Source organism: Moschus berezovskii, chromosome 6 (assembly GCF_049115385.1).
Source record: "Moschus berezovskii isolate FMDL1 chromosome 6, NW_MosBer_1.0, whole genome shotgun sequence".
Classification (NCBI taxonomy): Eukaryota; Metazoa; Chordata; class Mammalia; order Artiodactyla; family Moschidae; genus Moschus; species Moschus berezovskii.
The window spans coordinates 113,256,783-113,274,235 of NC_142465.1; the positions used below are offsets into that span (position 1 = coordinate 113,256,783).

The 17,453-nt window shown below is 58.2% G+C and overlaps 1 protein-coding gene and 1 long non-coding RNA gene across 3 annotated transcripts; one reads left to right on the forward strand and one right to left on the reverse strand.

Annotated features, from left to right (window-relative positions):
* Nucleotides 1-2,207: 2,207 nt before the first annotated feature.
* Nucleotides 2,208-4,317, reverse strand: LOC148777732 (uncharacterized). The gene is made up of 3 exons (XR_016037709.1): nt 4,180-4,317; nt 3,272-3,380; nt 2,208-2,530 (listed from the first exon to the last, which is right to left on the reverse strand). It is a non-coding gene; the product is annotated as an uncharacterized LOC148777732 (long non-coding RNA).
* SH3BP1 (SH3 domain binding protein 1) lies at nt 4,231-16,994 on the forward strand. Of its 2 annotated transcripts, none has more exons than XM_088837481.1 (18): nt 4,231-4,614; nt 5,693-5,735; nt 5,967-6,071; nt 7,229-7,305; nt 7,749-7,860; nt 7,955-8,031; nt 8,519-8,657; nt 9,145-9,213; nt 9,372-9,462; nt 9,831-9,976; nt 10,779-10,890; nt 11,476-11,557; nt 11,644-11,724; nt 12,268-12,384; nt 12,934-13,031; nt 13,340-13,505; nt 14,655-14,757; nt 16,794-16,994. In XM_088837481.1, exons 1-18 carry the CDS (start codon nt 4,556-4,558, stop codon nt 16,932-16,934), a joined length of 1,818 nt encoding a protein of 605 aa, XP_088693607.1. In that variant the 5' UTR covers nt 4,231-4,555; the 3' UTR covers nt 16,935-16,994. The 2 variants fall into 2 exon arrangements, with proteins under 2 accessions (XP_088693607.1, XP_055252050.2); XM_055396075.2 differs by lacking the exon at nt 16,794-16,994 and adding an exon at nt 16,138-16,700 and having other exon boundaries at nt 4,233-4,614; nt 14,655-14,749.
* Nucleotides 16,995-17,453: the final 459 nt, after the last annotated feature.

Consider the following 17,453-nt stretch of genomic DNA (forward strand, 5'->3'; position numbering starts at 1 on the left):
GATCCAGTCTACCCATCCAGCTGTCTGCCTGTCGGTCCCACCAAGTGCCTCCTGAGCAGCCCTGTCCTCAGACCCCTGAGCCAGGAACATTGCCACCAGGAGCTGGAGGTAGACGGGAGGTGCCCCACAAGCCTGCATCTGTCTAAGGGGCCAGTGGGGGTGCTCTAGTCAGAAGAGAGGACCCTTTGCCTCCACCACCTGTTGCATCATCCCCAAATACAGGGTGTCAATCTAGACAGGTCCAGAGCCTCTGGAGCCCTCAGACTGGGAGAGGGGGACACAAGGAAGTGTTCTCTGCGTCCTCAAGGGTGACCCCCACCTCCACCCCAGGAGCAGTGGGACTTCCCAGGCCTCGAAGCCACACTTCCACTTTTGTTTGTGCCACTGGAGGCAGCTGCTTTCCTAAGAGCAAGCACAGGACACAGCTCATCCCTTTATAGCAAGAGAGAGGCCACCACTGCCCAGAGAGCCTGTCTCTGCTGTTCCCTGATGCCCCTGCCCCCATCCTCCATAGGCCCCCTGGCAGGGTTCCAGGCCAGCAAGGTAGATAAGAGGGGAGCCGGCCTAACCTGGTGCTGCGCTAGGCCTGGAGCAAGCAGCCTCTCCCTCTGGCCCCCATGAAAATAAGAAACTTGAGGCTTGGGGAGCTTATCCAGTGCCCGAGGGCACATGTTAGGGCCCAAATGTGACCAGCAGTCCTGGGAGGTGACCACCCTGACTGCACATCATCAACCTCCTCACCCCCCAGCAGGTGCTGTCCCCCAGGGCCAGGGTTGAGGGCACACGCTCTCCAGGGCTGTCAGGACTGTGGTGTGTCCTTGCCCCAGCTCCACCCAGGATTTCCTGGGAAGTCCTTTTGGCTTGAGGACGTTTTTGGAGCCACAGAAATGACTGCCACCTGCCTAGCTGCTCCAGGCAGAAGCCTCCACATGGAGGGCAGCACCAGTCCGGCCACAAACACGTAGTCAAGTGTCTAAAAGGGGATGTTTTTGCTCAGTTCTGCGGCCCCACCACTGACCCCTGCTACCACCACCTCGACGCCAGTCGCTGGCCTCCCTGCCCACATCCTGCTGGAGCTTCAGCAGCGGGCGCTTCCCAGGCTGTTGCAGGTTTTTGCAGACAATCTGCACTGAAGCTGCTGGGCCTCCTGAAGCAGCCACGGGGATTAAGGCGGGAGGCGGGGGCGGGCAGGGACCAGAGTTTCTGGAGTCTCCAGGCAGTGCCATCTGGCGCAGCAGGAGAGCACGTGGCTGTTTTGGAGCCTGTCGGATTTGCTTCCTAACTTGGCTTCTACCATTTAGCCGGCCAAGGACGTGGGCCAGGAGCCTGGGTCTACTCACCTATAAAACCCCACAATCCCAGCCTCACTGGAGAAGGCGCTAGAGTATCTGACAGTAAGTGCCATTGTCCCCACGTAGCAAGACACAGAGGGCACGGGGGCAACTGAGGCAGGAATGGGGGTTAAAGCATCTTTCTGTTCCTGACTTTGCAGGCTGAATAATAAACAGGGTCAGGCACTGTCTTAAGCATTTTACAGATCAATTTATTTAACACAACACCCTGTAGGTAGATGCTATTATTATCCTCAAGTGAGCAAAGGCTCAGGAGGGTGAACGGCCTCAGCTCAGGTCCCCCTGCTAGTGAGAGGCTGAGCCCAGCTAGCCAGCTCTGTCCACACCAGTAAGCTCTGTTCCTGTGGTCTCTTTGGGCTGGAAATAAATGTCCATTGATGCAGTGTCTTCACTTGCCATTTAAGTTGGCTGTTTGTTGAGCTCCTGTGACTGTGGCATGTTGATCAGCCCCTGAATTCAGCATGAGCCAGACAAGATGCAGGCCCTCGTCAGGAGGACACTCAGCAAGTCATTGGCTGGTGACCTCTGCAGTCCCACATATGCAGTTTAAAACTATGAGCTCAACGTTCACTGATTGAAACCTCTGTGTCTGAAAGTCTCTGATGACAACATCCTTCAAAGGAACAGCTTATGCTCCAACTACAAGGGCTTCAAATCTTTCTATGATTGTTGATGATCTGAGTGTGATCGAGCTTAAATATATTCTAAAATATACCCCTTACCCAGCTAAAAGGTATGGCAGTGCCACCCAGGCTGGACACAGAGGAGCCAGGTGCCCTTCCTGCAAAGGCTCTTGGGTTTGGTTGGAGGGGAGTCTGAAGCCCAGAGGGGAGGCCCAGAGTTCAGGTGGCCTGATTATGTGGCTCAGTTGTTTCCACAGCAGCTGCTGCTACAGTCCACATGGACTGAACCCTCCTTAAGCTGGAGCTGGGGGCTCAGGCTCAGGCAAAACTAGGAAGGACAGAGGTACAAGCCAGGACTTGCCCTGAAGGCCCTTCAGAACAGCTGGGGAAGCGATCAAGTCCAGGCCAGTATGGTCCGGGCCAAAGGCAAGGCTGGAACAGGGTGGGGACCCCACGTAGCCTGGAAGTTTCCCAGATGCCAGGACAGTGGCACCTGGTGTCAAGTTGCTGCCTCGGGAGTCTTCTGTTTCCTAATTCTGCACACGGTTGCGACCACTGCAGAGACAGGGGAAACTGAGTCATCATGAAGTCCAATGGTGAAGGTAGAGAGGCTAGAACTAGAACCCAGACATTGCAAAGAGCAGCCCCACATCTTAAGAAGCCGAGTCTACGTGGGACTCTGATGTCTCTTTCCATCAAGGCATTCGTCAAGCCCTGCCTTCCTCGAGAATCCCCTCCTAGGGGGCCTTCCAGCTAGGAGAAGGGAAGTGGGCAAGGAAACCTAGCCTGGGATTGATCCCCTCATCCTGGCCTGAGCCTTTGATCCAACAACCTCCCAACTTCCAGCCAGGATTCCACATTCAGCTTCCCTTCACAGCCCCTCTCCACCTGGCTAGGGCCTGCCTGCTCTCCCTTTGGAGAGTGGAGGGGCAGCCAGTGTCCAGCGCATGCCCACTGTGAGCCAGAGCCCATGCTGGGCACTGGGAATGTGTCAAGATGTCCAAATCGGAGGCTCTACTCTCAGAAGTCCCCAGCCTGCCCACTCACACACAGTAGCAGGTGCTCGAGTAACCCTCCAAAGTGAACTGAAGCTCTAACAAGGCAGAGAGCAGTGAGTGAACCAGGACTCTACCTCAGGATCCCACCCCCAACCTCGGAGCTCCTGATGCCCAAGGGGTGCAGAGGTTCAGAGTAAGGAGAGCCTGCTGTTTCCCAAAGGCTCTCATCTTGAGTTTACTAGGAGTTATGGAGCATCTCCCTGGAGAAGGCAGTGGCAACCCACTCCAGTGTTCTTGCCTGGAGAATCCCAGGGATGGGGGAGCCTGGTGGGCTGCCGTCTAGGGGGTCGCACAGAGTCGGACACAACTGAAGCGACTTAGCAGCAGCAGCAGCATGGAGCATCTCCCTGGAGAAGGACAAGAAGGACAGAGGAGCCTGGTGGGCTACAGTCCATTGGGTCGCAAACAGTTGGACACGACTGAAAAGTGACTGAGCACACACGCATGGCCCATCTACTGTATGTCCAAGTCTGCTTTGGGTGGAGGCTCAAAGAAATAACTACTACTGAGTTTGGGGAGGTCAGAGCGTAAGCCACATCACTGCCTCACAAGAAGTCAGGGCAGGGACTGAGGAAGTCCCCCCAGTGAAGGGACTTCATAGATGGAGGAAACTCCATCTTGAGGCCGCAAGAGAGCAGGGTGGTAGGGAGCTGCTCTGGGAGGGTCTGCCGTGGCTGAAGGAAGGTGAGTACCCCCATGAAACAGGCGATGGGAGCAGAAACATGGGTGCTGCAGGAGCAGGCAGGTGTATCTTGTCCACTTTTCCAGGTGGGCAAGGTCAGGACAGCTGACCCACAGGCCATTAGAGGCAGTGAGGCCAGAGTTCCAGGGACTGGTCTGAAGGCACACTGCAGCCAGGTGGCCCAGGACGCCAAAGCGTCCAGTCAGTCATCTTCCAGCAGGGGAGAGGAGGCTGACCTTTGGCTCCAGGTGGCCAGGGGGTCCTTTGGGAAATGGGTGATAGGACAGCATCCTTTTGGGAAGCCCGGATGGACCTGTTCTTGGCCTCTGACTCCTAAGCATGGAACCCTGTGTCTCCTTTAAGAGGGTGCCGAGGTTATTTATACCTTGGCCCCGCAGGCCAGTGGGTGGGGCAGGAACCCAGGAAGCCAAGCCGGGCAGGCGCGGTGGCAGGAACGGGCTTACCTGCTTCCCGCCACCGGGGCTGGGCGGGGCGGAGCGGGGAGGAGGGGCCGCGCACACAACCTGTGGCTCGCCGGACGGCCGGCGGACCCACACTAGCCGGGACCCGCGGGTGGGGGTGGGCCTGGAGGGGCCCGGAAGACGCGAAAAAGCGAGAAAACAAACTTGGGAGAGAGGAGTGACCTGGGGGCCGGGGGCGGAGTCGCCAGCGGGGGAGGAGAGAGCGAGCCGCAGCGAGAGCGCGGCTGGCCCAGGAAGCGAGGAGCGCCGCCCACCCATCCGGGGCGAGAGAGGCGCCGCGGGCCGAGGCAGGCTGGGCCGGGGGCTGCCGGGCCCTCGACCCCCACCGTGACCCCGCGGCCTCCAGCCCGCCCCCAAGATGATGAAGAGGCAGCTGCATCGCATGCGGCAGCTGGCCCAAACGGGCAGCCTGGGACGGTGAGTGTCAACTCCTTCCTCCCAGCCCCATCCTCACCCCGCCGGACCCCAGGGAGGTCGAGGACAGCTGGACAGCCACCTTCTGACTGGCCACCTCTCCTCCTTCCCCCGAAAGCCACCCCCACCTCCAAAGCAGGAGGAGCAGGCCCTGGCCTTTGGGGCAGGGGAACCCCTGGCTCTCATTGGAGGGTGGGTGGAGGATCAAGGATGTTGGGTCTTCTCTGTTTCTAGGAGCCCCCGAGTGGATGGTCCTCCCCGACCTCACTTGTCCCCTCTGTACAATGGGGATGTTAACTATCTCTGGTTGCCCGGGGGAGGTGAGGGTCGCTCAGGGACCCAGACCTTGGGGGAGCAGAAGACACAGGGTCCAGGCAGCGAAGGAAGGAGGGTCTTGCCCCTGTCCTGCCCCGCGCCTCTTCCTGCCACCACCAACCCCGAGGCCTCCTGCTTCTCTGTCTTGCTTCTGCTTTTCGTAGCCTCAGGTGGAAACATCCCCAAGTCCACAAACCTCTGGGCTGGTGGGGTGGAGGCCGGAAATATAGGGAGCTCCCACAGCCTGCCTTCTCTCCTTTTACCCCTGTGCTGGGCCCAGGGGAAGGGTGTGGGTGTCCACAGACCCACACAGATGCCCGTGCAAGTGTGGGCAGCTGGGCCACCTTTCTCTGAGCTGCAGTGTCTGCACATGTCCTGAGCCCCTGCCGGCCACCACAGTCCAGAGTCCTGTGTGACCAGCAGCTTGGGAGTCTGAGCTTGCACACTTCCCATTCTTGGGGCCAGCCCAACCCTCCTCTCCCTGGGTCAGCAGAAGAGAGAGACTCCTCCAGTCACCACTTCAGTTTCGTCCGCCCTGTCTCAGGACACAGCCCTGGGTGGAGGAGGAAAAAGCCCAGTATCCCATTCCCGCCCCCACGGAATGTGTTCCAACTGGGATTGAGCGGGCGGGCCACCCAGGGCGGCCTGACGGGGAGGGGCACTGGGAGGAACTGGGGTTCAGGTGCCCTGAATGGGGAGGGGGGCAGGAGGAGGCAGGGGGTTCCTAACTTGGGCCTGCTCAGCAGAAGCTCTCTCCCCACTGCAGCACCCCGGAGACTGCAGAGTTCCTGGGGGAGGACCTGCAGCAGGTAGGTGCCTGGGCCAGCAGCGGGTGGCAGGGCAGGTCCGTACAGGCTGTCCGTGGAGGCCTGGGCAGGGATGCCAGTGGGGGCCCCGAGTTGAGTCATTCCCATGCTGTTGGCCATGGGGTCCCCAGGAGGAGCGAGAAAAAGGTAGTTTCTGCTCTGGGGGAGAAAAGAGCGGTGGGGCACGGAGGATGACAACCCCCCATGATCTATAACCCCCGGACCCCCTCCCAGGTGGAGCAGCGGCTGGAGCCAGCTAAGCGAGCAGCCCACAATGTCCACAAACGGCTGCAGGCCTGTCTGCAGGGCCAGAGTGGGGCGGACATGGACAAGCGGGTGGTAAGTGGGGGGTCCCAGGGAGGAGGGGCCTTGGCAGGACACCTAGGTCCAGTGGGACAGTGAGGTCGGGGCTGGGGTCTCCCTGCTAGTCTGAGTCTGTGGCACCAAGGGGATGGAGGTTGCTCTGTCCCAAGGCCCTTCCGGCCCCTCACTCATGAGGTCCTATTTCTTCCCCTCCCTTCTTGACCCCGCCCCCTCAGCGCCAGTCCTCTGCACCCAAGCCAGGCCCCTGACCACCTGAACTTCTCTGTCCAGTCAGAGAAGTGCAGAGCCGGTGCTCTCAACTGAGCAGCCTGTGAGGGCTTCCTGAAGGAAGCGGCATCTGAACTGGATTTTGTGTTACTCACTAGTATTAATCAGCAGCCAGTATTTATGGACTGATTACGGCTATTCTGTTGCTAAGATATGTCCATGCCTTGCCTCACTGAATGCTGACAACAGCCGTGGGAGGAAGCTGCCTTTATTAGCACTGTCTGCAGAGGGAAATGGAGAGGTAGAGTGTCTCGTTCAAGGTCACACAGCTAGTACGTGGCAAAACCGAGATTTGAACTCTGGTCTCCCTGACCTAAACTGGTACTCTCCACAACACTAGCTAGGGACGTGGGAGGCATGTTTTATAATCAGACAACCATTCAGTACGGCCAGAGCAACAGGGAGCCATGGAGGGTTTTGAACTCCTCAGAAGCTCGGTCAGCTACAGAGGCCCTGCGGCAGGGGTAAGGGTCTACTCCAGGGCTGTCTTCCCGGCTCCCCGCTCTCCCTCTAACTGTGCACGGACCGCAGGCACGTCCACGTGCTGTTTTTAGCGTTCCATTCAGTGATGGAACTCGGTCTTTCTGCCCATTCAGGTGGCTTCTGGGAGGGGCACGGGGCCTCAGGTGGGTCGGGGCTCTGCGCGTCATTGCGGGGAGATGTCGCCTCCACTGTGCCTTGCCCTTGTCTCGCTTCTACTCTCACCTGTCACCGTGGCCCTCCTGGGTTCCTGCCACTCGTGTCCAAGCCCAAGGCCTTGTTGGGGTTCTACCACGAAGAGACTCGCCATGTGCTCAGACCGGTGGGGTGGGGTGGGGTGGGGGGTGGGAGGGGAAGGGTTGAGGGAAGCCCAGCAGGCAGGCGTGCGCACTCATGCTCACGGCCGCCCCTGCCCCTCCCTGCAGAAGAAGCTTCCCCTCATGGCTCTGTCCACCACGATGGCCGAGAGTTTCAAGGAGTTGGACCCCGATTCCAGCATGGGGTGAGCACGGACAGGGCCCTCAGCCCTCACCTGGAGATGCCAAGGAGGGATCTGGGCTGGGAGAGGGTCCCGGTCAGAGAGGGCACCCACAGTGGAAGGGTGACCAGGCTGGGGAGAGGGCCTGGACTGGGAACAGTGTCCAGGTCAGTGAGGGCAGCCAGGCCTGGGAGGGCATGGGGCTTGGTGAAGATGAAGAAGAGACAGAACAGGAGGTCGGGACTTCCCTGATAGTCCAGTGGTTAAGACTCCACACTGCCCGTGCAGGAGGTGCAGGTTCGACCCCTGGTCTGAGAACTAAGATCCCATGTGCCATGCACATGGTCAAAAGAATTTTGAAAAAAAGAAGAGACAGAAGGTGATAGGGAGGGAGGAGGCGCTCAGTCTCTCCAGAGAGGGGGTGAGGGGCTGTGGGAGCCCGGGCCCACTGGGTGCTGTGTCCACAGGAAGGCCTTGGAGATGAGCTGTGCCATTCAGAACCAGCTGGCCCGCATCCTGGCCGAGTTTGAGATGACCCTGGAGAGGGACGTACTGCAGCCGCTCAACCGGCTGAGTGAGGTGACACCCCAACTTCTGCCCCCAGCTCCCCCAGCCCCCACCTCCACAGCCCGCTGAACCCCCACCCCCACCTCCTGCCCACGCCTGCCCCCAGGAGGAGCTGCCAGCCATCCTCAAGCACAAGAAAAGCCTGCAGAAGCTGGTGTCTGACTGGAACACGCTCAAGAGCAGGTGGGAGCCACAGCCTCTAGGGGGGTGGTTCACGCCTAGGTCAGCCCACAGATGTGGCCACAGAGCTTCGAGACCCCTCCCACACTAGGAGGATGCTGCAGGGTCCTTAGGGGTACAGTGTGTGTCCTTGGGCACACACCTGGGGCTTAGGAAGACATATGGTAATGGTGCATGTGAGGGGGCCTCTGTGCACGTGCTTGTGTCAGCTGGAGGTAACCCCAAAACCTGGGAGAGCCATCAACAACCCTCCAAGAACACTGGAGGGCCCCCACATTCCACTCTGAAGGTGTACGGCTAGGATCACTGAGCCCGCCACCAGGGGGCGCCCCAAAGCACTGTCCACACCAAGCCGAGACCCCGGACCTGTGCCGCCCTGGGATTTACATCTGTCAACCCCCAGAATCCCATGGGGTCGGGCCAGTGGTGGGGCACTGGCTCTGGACATGCCATGGGGACAGTGACCATCCCACCTTGGGATGATCCTCAGGCTCAGTCAGGCAGCTAAGAACTCCGGCAGCGGTCAGGGCCTGGGCAGCGGCCCCGGTGGCCACACCGCCACAGCCAACAAGGTGGAGACGCTGAAGGAGGAGGAGGAGGAGCTGAAGAGGAAGGTGGAGCAGTGCAAGGTGAGGGGCACCGGCGGCTTCCTGGGTGTGGGGGTGGCCGCCGTCCCCACTTCACAGGTGACGAGAGGTGACGCGACTTGCCCCAGGCCACGTGGCTAGGAAGCCGCCGAGCCAGGGTTTGAATCCGCGCTGCCAGGCTCCGGGTCTGTGTACTCAGCCATTACCGGGTCGCTGCTTCTGTCTGTGTCATACCCCTAACACCTGGGCAGGAGGGGGCGGGGAGGATCTTGGGTGTTGGCTGGGTGAGTGAAGGAGAGAGTGGTGAGCAATACAGAGCCCTGGGTTGAGGATATGTGGACACAGAGGGCAGGAACAGAAGAGCCCCTCAAGAGTTCGGAGGGGTTCCCGTGGGCTGGCCCAGGAGCAAACCTTGGCCGAGCGAGAGTAGAGTGGATTCTAACCCTCCCATACAACTTGGGCAGACCTCTACCCGCTCCAAGCAGGCCCCAGCCTCCCTGGTACAAGCCCTGCTCTCTTTGTCCCCAAGGACGAGTACTTGGCCGACCTGTACCACTTTGCCACTAAGGAGGACACCTATGCCAACTACTTCATCCATGTGAGTCCAAGACCAGGCTCCAGCCACCTGGAGCTCGGGGGCCACTGAGATCCCCTGCGAGGTGGTGGGAGGGAAGGCTCTGCGTTTGTGGCCCCTGGGGGAGACTCAGCTTCCCTCACTCACTACCCACCCTGGGGGGTGCCTTCTTGTCCCCACAGCTCATGGAGATTCAGGCCGATTACCATCGCAAGTCTCTGAGCTCGCTGGACACAGCCCTGGCTGAGCTGAGGGAGAACCACAGCCAAACAGGTGGGGACCTGACCCCACCCCTGTCCCCCACCCTGCTCAGAACCCGTTAGGAAGCTTGCACTCCATCCCGAAAGGCACTGGGGAGCCCGGGATGAGTTCTGCCCGGGGGAGGGCTCAGTGAGATTTGTGACGGAGAGATTGCTCTGGCGGCTGCATGCAGGGGCAGGATGGAGACCTGTTAGGCGGCAGAAGGGAAGTGACGGAGGCCTGGGCTGGGGTGGAGGCCGTGGAGGTGGGCGGATTGGAGAGATGTGTGGGATGCTTTCAGGATGTGTCCTGTGGGTGGTCAGGAGGGAGGTGGAAGCCCCCTGACCTGGCTGCTCAGAGGTGGGAGGACCCTGGGCCGCTGATCTGTCTCGTCCCTGCAGACCCCTCCCCCTCGATGACGGCCGCCCCCTTCTCCAGGGTGTATGGGGTGCCTCTGGGAACCCACCTGAGAGAGCTGGGCCGGGACATCGCCCTGCCCATCGAGGCCTGCGTCATGATGCTGCTCTCTGAGGGCATGAAGGAAGAGGTGGGGCTCGCTGGGGCAGGTGGGGAAGGAGCACGGGCCCCTCATCCGGTCCCCTCATCCGGTCCCACCCCTCCCACACCTCCCACCCATGCCTGCACTGGGGTGTAATCCCACCATTAGTGCCCAGGTGCCAAGAGAAGGCGTGGCCTCCTGCGGTTGAACTGATGCCACCTCCTGCTTAGTGATGCTCACATGGACCAGGCCCTGTGCTATCAACCCTTTGCACTCCTTGCTCCGTTGCATTACCCCAGTAAACCTTGCAGGGAGCTCTCCATTTTTGCAAGCCTTCCCTCTTGCAAAATTGGCTCCATTTTGCAAGAGGTAGACAAGCCAGTGGGTAGGCGAGCCCTGTGGCAGGTGAGAAGGTTGGCGGAGAAGCTGGGGAAGCCCCGTGAGTCACGGCCCCATGCTGCCCTCATCCGTCCTGTGCACCTCGGTCCTGCTAGCACATCGGCTGCTTTCCTGAGGACAGACCTTTAGGAGGTGGATCACACGTCAAAGACAGGCCTAGGCTTCAGGACAGGCCTGCGGGGCCTCTTGTCTCTCCTCCATTCCTGTCCAGACTCCAGTCTCCTCCTGACTTTTCCCAGCTCCTCCCAGGCTTCTCGTTTTGCTCAGAATCCTAGACCTTGAGAGTCGAGAGGAGCCACGGACACGGTGGTGTTCACTCTGCCCACCAGCCCAGGGGGCCCCTGAGGCCCCCTTCCCCTGGGCCGTGAGTGGGCCAGGGCCTCCCAGGCAGGTGGTCCGGCCCCCACCCCGACCCCTCCATGACCCCCACTCGCCCCCTCTTGCCCCTCAGGGCCTCTTCCGTCTGGCCGCCGGAGCGTCGGTTTTGAAGCGCCTCAAGCAGACCATGGCCTCAGACCCCCGCAGCCTGCAGGAGTTCTGCTCTGACCCCCACGCTGTGGCAGGTACCTGCACCGAGGAGCCCTGGGTGGAGGGCCCTCCCCTGAAGCTGCCCGAAACAGTCCCACAATAGTTTAGCTTAAGGCCTGATTCTCTGCCAAGAAGACACCTGAGGAGGCATAGGGGTCCTTAACATGGGGTCCATCGTCAGCTCCCTGAAATGTGTGTACGTTTTTCTGGGGACAAGATCTCTAGTCTTCATCATTTTCTCAAGAGAGCTTGTGACCCAAAGAAACAATTCAGTTCAGTTCAGTTGCTCAGTCACATCCAATTCCTGTGACCCCATAGACTGCAGCATGCCAGGCCTCCCTGTCCATTGCCAACTCCCAGAGTTCACTCAAACTCATGTCCATTAAGTCGGTGATGCTGTCCAACCATCTCATCCTCTGTCATCCCCTTCTCCTCCTGCCTTCAATCTTTCCTAGAATCAGGGTCTTTTCAAATGAGTCATTTCTCTGCATCAGGTGGCCAAAGTATTGGAGTTTCAGCTTCAGCATCAGGGTTAGACCTAGACATGTTCCTAGGGTTAGACTGGGGGTAAAGGTGGGGGGGCTTTGGGGGCTGTGTCTGAGTCCCTGCCGCCCCTGCAGGTGCCCTTAAGTCCTACCTGCGGGAGCTGCCAGAGCCCCTGATGACCTTTGACCTCTATGACGATTGGATGAGGGCAGCCAGGTGAGGATGAGGGGCGTGTGCTGGGGAGGATTAGGCTGCAGATAGGCCATCCAGGACAGGCTTACTGGGTCTTTCCTCCTCCCCAGCCTCAAGGAGCTGGGAGCCCGACTGGAGGCCCTCCAGGAGGTGTGCAGCCGTCTGCCCCACGAGAACCTGAGCAACCTCAGGTAAGTACCCACACCACCCCCCACCACCACCCCCCTTCGCCCTGGCCTCCCCAGCCAAAGCCCAGCTGGCCTTTCAGGGCCCTGGGCTGGAGTCCTCCTGCCTTGTACTAGGCAATATTTCTGAAAATACCTCTTTGATGTATTAGCCATGTGTTTTTAATACTAGACATTGAACTGAATATATAGTTTGAACCCTGAAGCCACCCTACCCAGTGGCTTTAGATCACTCCTCTGCCACTCTGTGGTCCTGGGCTAGCAATTTGACTCTCTGTGCCTTGGCGCCCTCGCGTGGAAGACATGGAACATAACAGTCCTAGCTCTGTAGGGCGGCTGGGGGGTTCGCAACTTGGTGCCGCCATGGAGGTGGTGCTCAGTAGGTCAGCTAATGTAACTGGTAAAAAAAATGTTTAAATGTCCCATGTGGTGTTTTTGCTGCTCTTTGGAAACCCTGGGCTGGGACGGTCTTAGGTCTTGGGGGCATCCATGGGTATTCATGGCCTAAGATATCCGGCCGCTGGTCCAAGCCTCCTTCCCACCCCCCAGGTATCTGATGAAGTTCCTAGCACAGCTGGCCGAGGAGCAAGAGGTGAACAAGATGACACCCAGCAACATTGCCATCGTCCTGGGGCCCAACCTGCTGTGGCCCCCTGAGAAAGAAGGGTGAGGGGCTGTGGGCTGGGGGAAGGTGGCAGTCTTGCCCCCCATTTCATCATCTGCTGATTTTCTCCCTGGGCCCCAGTTTCTCCATCCTTGGAGTGGGTTGAGCAGCTTCTATTGTCAAGGCTGTTGTGAGGATCATGGGATCATGGACCCCACAGGGCTTCAGAGATAGACATTCTGGGTAATGGCTTTGATGGGGTGCTTGGTGGCCTGTTGCAGGAGCCAGAGATCTGGTTCCAGCCTCACCCCTCCAACCTTCCAGTGATGAACCTTATAAAGTCACTCTGGACCTTCATTTCTTTATTTATAAATTGGAGAGAAACTAGACAAACACTGAGAATTTTTGCTTTGGGAATTTGATGAGATAATAAATAGAGAAATGTGTTATCAACTGTAAAGTGTGATGATATGTGAGGGGTTGTAATTCACCTGGCCGCGGATGGCAAAAGGATTGATCCTTGTGTCCCCAGCACCCCGCACAGGCCCAGAGAGTTGGGGTCACTAGACTTTGCTAAATGATGGCTCACTTTGTCTCTCTTTTTGTCCCAGGGACCTGGCCCAGCTGGATGCAGCCTCGGTCTCATCCATCCAGGTGGTAGGCGTGGTCGAGGCTCTGATACAGAACACTGACACCCTCTTTCCTGGAGGTAAAACTCCTGTCTTTATGAACGATCCACCCAACTTGGCGCCCTCCAGACTCAGTTTCAGTCGCTGGCAGCCCCGCAAACGCACCAGGAGGCCTGGAAGAAATGGCTTCTCCCCCAGCCTCAGTTTCTCATCTGTAAAATGGGGATGATTGTGCCTGCTCAGTGGGATTGCCGTGAGGCCCACCTGGGAGTGGGAAGGTGAAGCGCAGTCAATACAACATCAGGAGGAAGGGAAAGTGGTCCTGACGCCTGCCGAGTTGAGGCCAGTGGAAGCTCTGAAAGTTCAGACCTGCCCCTCTGTCTTCCAGAGATCAACTTCAACGTGTCGGGCCTGTTCTCAGCGCCTGCCCCCCAGGACAAGGTCAGTGACAGGCCGGCTTCTGAGGAGCTTCCATCGATTCCCACACCCACCCCGGCCACTGTCCCAGCTCTCGGTCTGGCCCCTGCCCCAGCCTCAATGGCTACCAAGGAAAGGTAAGGACTGATGGGTATGAAGGGCCCCATCCTGGCCCCAAGATGCCCAGGCAGAGGCACTGTCTCTAAGGGAATCCAGGAGCATTTTAGAAAATATCATTATTATAATTTCCTCCCAAATACCAGGTTTCCCAGTTTGGAGTGGGTGGGACTCGGGCACACTCTTCTCACCCTCTGATGCGTTCCCTGCTGTGATCTCTAGCTCTTTACTGAGCACCTACTCTGTGCCAGGCACTGATTCAGGCCCTGGAGATTTAGGGAACTGATCAGTTTGGAATTTGTAAATCGCGTACTTTCCAATCTTCTCCTTGATCCTTTAAACTGGAAGGATCCTTTAAACTGGTTGCGTGGTACTGTACTGTCACCTTACCCAGTGGGTATTGTTCAGTTATCACAGACTGCTGGGGCCCAGAACATGAATTTCCTTAGATGAAGAAGACAGACACATGCTGCCCTTAGGGCTTGCATTCCAGGAGGTGGGAGACAGACTCACCCAGAACACCAGTATAATGTCAGCCAGTTATGTGTGCTACGAATAACAGTAGAACGCGGCTGGGTGGTCGAGTAGGGAACAGGGATCAGGAAAGTGGGGGTCAGGAGGGGCCTCCCCAAGGAGCAGCCTCCTCTGCCTGTCATCCGCTCTGTGGCTTCTAGTGGAAAAAACATCCCAAAAAGATCCCATGGAGGCTGGGACTTCCCTAGTAGTCCAGTGGTTAAGAATCCACCTTGCAATGCAGGGGACGTGGGTTCAATCCCTGGTTGGGGAACCGAGCCTGCAAGCCACACCTCGAGAGTCCGTGCACCACATCAAAAGATCCTGAGTGCCACAAGTAAGATCCAACCTGGCCAAATTAATTACTTTTAAAAGCAGGTCGCATGGAGGCTGAGAGCTGAGACTTTCTGCCCCCCATCCTGGCCTCATGGGGGACCACGGACACTGTCACAGTAGCACACAGCAGCCAGGGCCCAGTGGACACAAACTTTGGCCAATGCTAGAAGATCTTGTCAGACCTGAGGCCCGGCCACAAGGTGGTGGGGAACAGCTCCAGGAGGACCCAGACTCAGCCTGTTGGCTGGGAGTCCCCCCCGGATACCTGGAGACCTCTGGGAGATGCCATGGCTGACCCTGACCCTCTCCTTCCCTTGCAGGGCAGAGTCTGAGGTGCTCCACAGACCAACCTCCCCCAAGGTCAGTCGGAGTCCCCCGGAGGTGGCCGCCCCAGCAGAGGAGACAGCTCGGAGGAGTGAGTTGGCCATGGGAGGAGAAGGGGCAGAGGGTGGGCAGGGAGCAGGATCAACAAGCCTGTACTGTCCCATGTTTTCAGACAGCCAGGGGAGGCATGGAATCCAGGGGGCTAAGGGCCTAGGTTTGCTGCCTGACACTCTGGGATCAGATTCCAGCTTTGTGACCTTGGACAGGTGACTTCATCTGTCTGTGCCTCAGCTTCTTCCTCTGTGTAATGGGACAATAACTGCACCTGCTTTGAAGCTGTTTAGAGAATTAAATGGGGCTGCCTGGCCCATACTCAGCACCCAGTAAATGCTCCAAGTCAGTGACAGTGTTGAGGGCAGTGGAGTCCAGTCCCTCAAGAAACCCCGGTATCACAGAGTACAGAGGGAGGTGGGGCACATTGAATGAAGGGGTGGCAGTGGGGGTGGTTAGATGGTCTCCTTCTGTGCCTCTTTGGTACAATTACATGTTGAAGTGGTCTAAAGCCAGGCAGGTGAGAAGGTCAAGAGTTCAAGCGGAGAATCTGCCAGGGTGACTAGGACACTTGAAACGCCCGGCCCAGGAGGTGCTAGAGTTTTCCACCTGGATGACAGTGGATGGAGCAGGAAGCTCTGGACCGGCCAGAGCTGGCAGGTCACACAGGGACCTCCTTACAGAAGGGGGCTTCTAGCCACTTTTCCTGGAAGGGGTGGGGACAGATGGAATGTTAGCTCACCAGAGGACAAGATAAAGGACTGTCACAGCATCACCTGGGCTCATCCTCACGCCAGCCCTGGGAAGTCAAAGCTGTCACCTCATCTCAGCGATTAAGAAACTGAGGCTCCAGGGGGCAAGTCCCCCAGTGGGTAGAGGCAGAGCTTGGAGCAGAGCCCAGCTGTCCTAGCCCCACCCATCCCCTCGGCTGCCTTGCAAGGCTGGACCGTGCAGACGACTCTGAGGTGGGCAGCCCTAGTGGGCTTCTGAGTTGGGGGTGAGGAGGACCCAGCTGGCCGGTGGGACAGGTGCATTTCTTTATTCAACAAATATGCACTGAGTGCCTGTGCTGTGCCACCCATGCGCTGTGCCAGCCAGCTGGACAGAAGATGGCTTCACTTAGTTTGTGTTCTACTCAGGGAAACAAGAAGTAAGGGAGCAAAATTAAAACTGACAAGATCATTTCAGAGAACATGAAGTCCCCCATGAAGAAAATATGACTGGAAGATATGACAGTAACTGGGGCTGGGTCGGGGAGGGGCCCTCGAGCTGAGGACAGATGTGGACAGAGGCCTGAATGGTGAACAGCCAGTGTGGACACTGTTCCGGCAGAAGGGACAGCAGATAAAAGTTCTTGCGGTGGCATCAAGCTTGGGGGTTTGCCCCAGGCAGTATAGATGCCTAACCACCCCTTTCCTTCCTCCACAGCCAAGCGCCCAGCACCCGCCAGGCCCACCATGCCACCCCCCCAGGTCTCCGGCACCCGCAGCTCCCCTCCAGCACCACCGCCGCCCCCCGGCTCTGGCAGCCCTGTGACCCCTCGGGCTCTGCCCCGCCGTCTGGTTGGCAGCAGCCTCCGGGCCCCCACAGTGCCACCCCCATTGCCCCCCACCGCCCCACAGCCTGCCCGGCGTCAGAGCCGGCACTCACCAGCTTCCCCCAGCCCGGCCTCCCCAGGTCCAGCCTCTCTCAGCCCAGTCACTCTGAGCTCACCTGCACATGTGGACCTGGGGGCAGCCACTGAGGAGGGAGAGGCCCCTGAGGCTGCAGGCAGGGCCCCCACTGCCCCAGTCATCCCCCCTCAGGCCCGGCCCAGGAGCCTCGCCTCAGAGACCAACTGAGCCCACAGCTCCTCCCCGACACCCCTCAGCACCCCTTCCCTCCCACCTCGTCCTCCCAGGACACAGCCCTCACCCTTCCCAAGGGGGCAGGAGCCTCCAGCCTTTGCCTAAAGTGCCTTGGTGCCCGCAGGGTCGGCCCCCATGGCAAGAAGGACTCAGGACAGTCCTCCACTTCCAGACCTTTTCCTCTTGGATTACCCTGGGCCTCAGGGGCCCCTCAGCCACCTCCCTGCTCTCTGGCAGGGTCCCAGGGGAGCTGCCGGAAGGAAGCAGAGGCTTGCCTGCTCCCACAGGACTTTTTTTTCTCTCTTGCCAACATTTTTTTTTTTTGTAAGGCTGGCAAATAAATTATTTTGGACAAAACTGGAGCAGCTACCCAAATGATAGTTTTATTTTCTGTCCTTGAAATAAAGAAGCCACTTTGATAAAAGGGGGAAAAAATTACTTATTCTTTGCCTCCTTTCTTTTTTTCTTGTCTAAAATAGTAACAGCCAACATTTTTAGCACTTACTCTTTGCTACATATTGTACTTTTCCACGCATGAGTTCCATTTAATCCTCTTTCGGGGAAGTAAATCCCATTACCTCTTACAGGTAAGGAGACTGAAACTCAGAAAATGACCAAGGTCACATGGCGAGTGAGGCATGGACCTGGCCCAGGTCTGCTTGACTCCAGAGCCTGTCCCTCACATCCTGAGCAATTGGAGTTTCCTTTTCTTCAAATGTGAAATCACTTTAACAACTTCCACCATGGAAATGTTGTGAGGATTAAATGAGACACTTGTAAAGACCAAAGCACTGCTCTTGCACACAAGTGTCCTGTAAGTGATGGCTGCTGTCGCTGTTTTCTCCCACCTGTGGTGTTCTCTGTTACCAGGGGAGGCTCCCCAGGGAGCAAGAATGA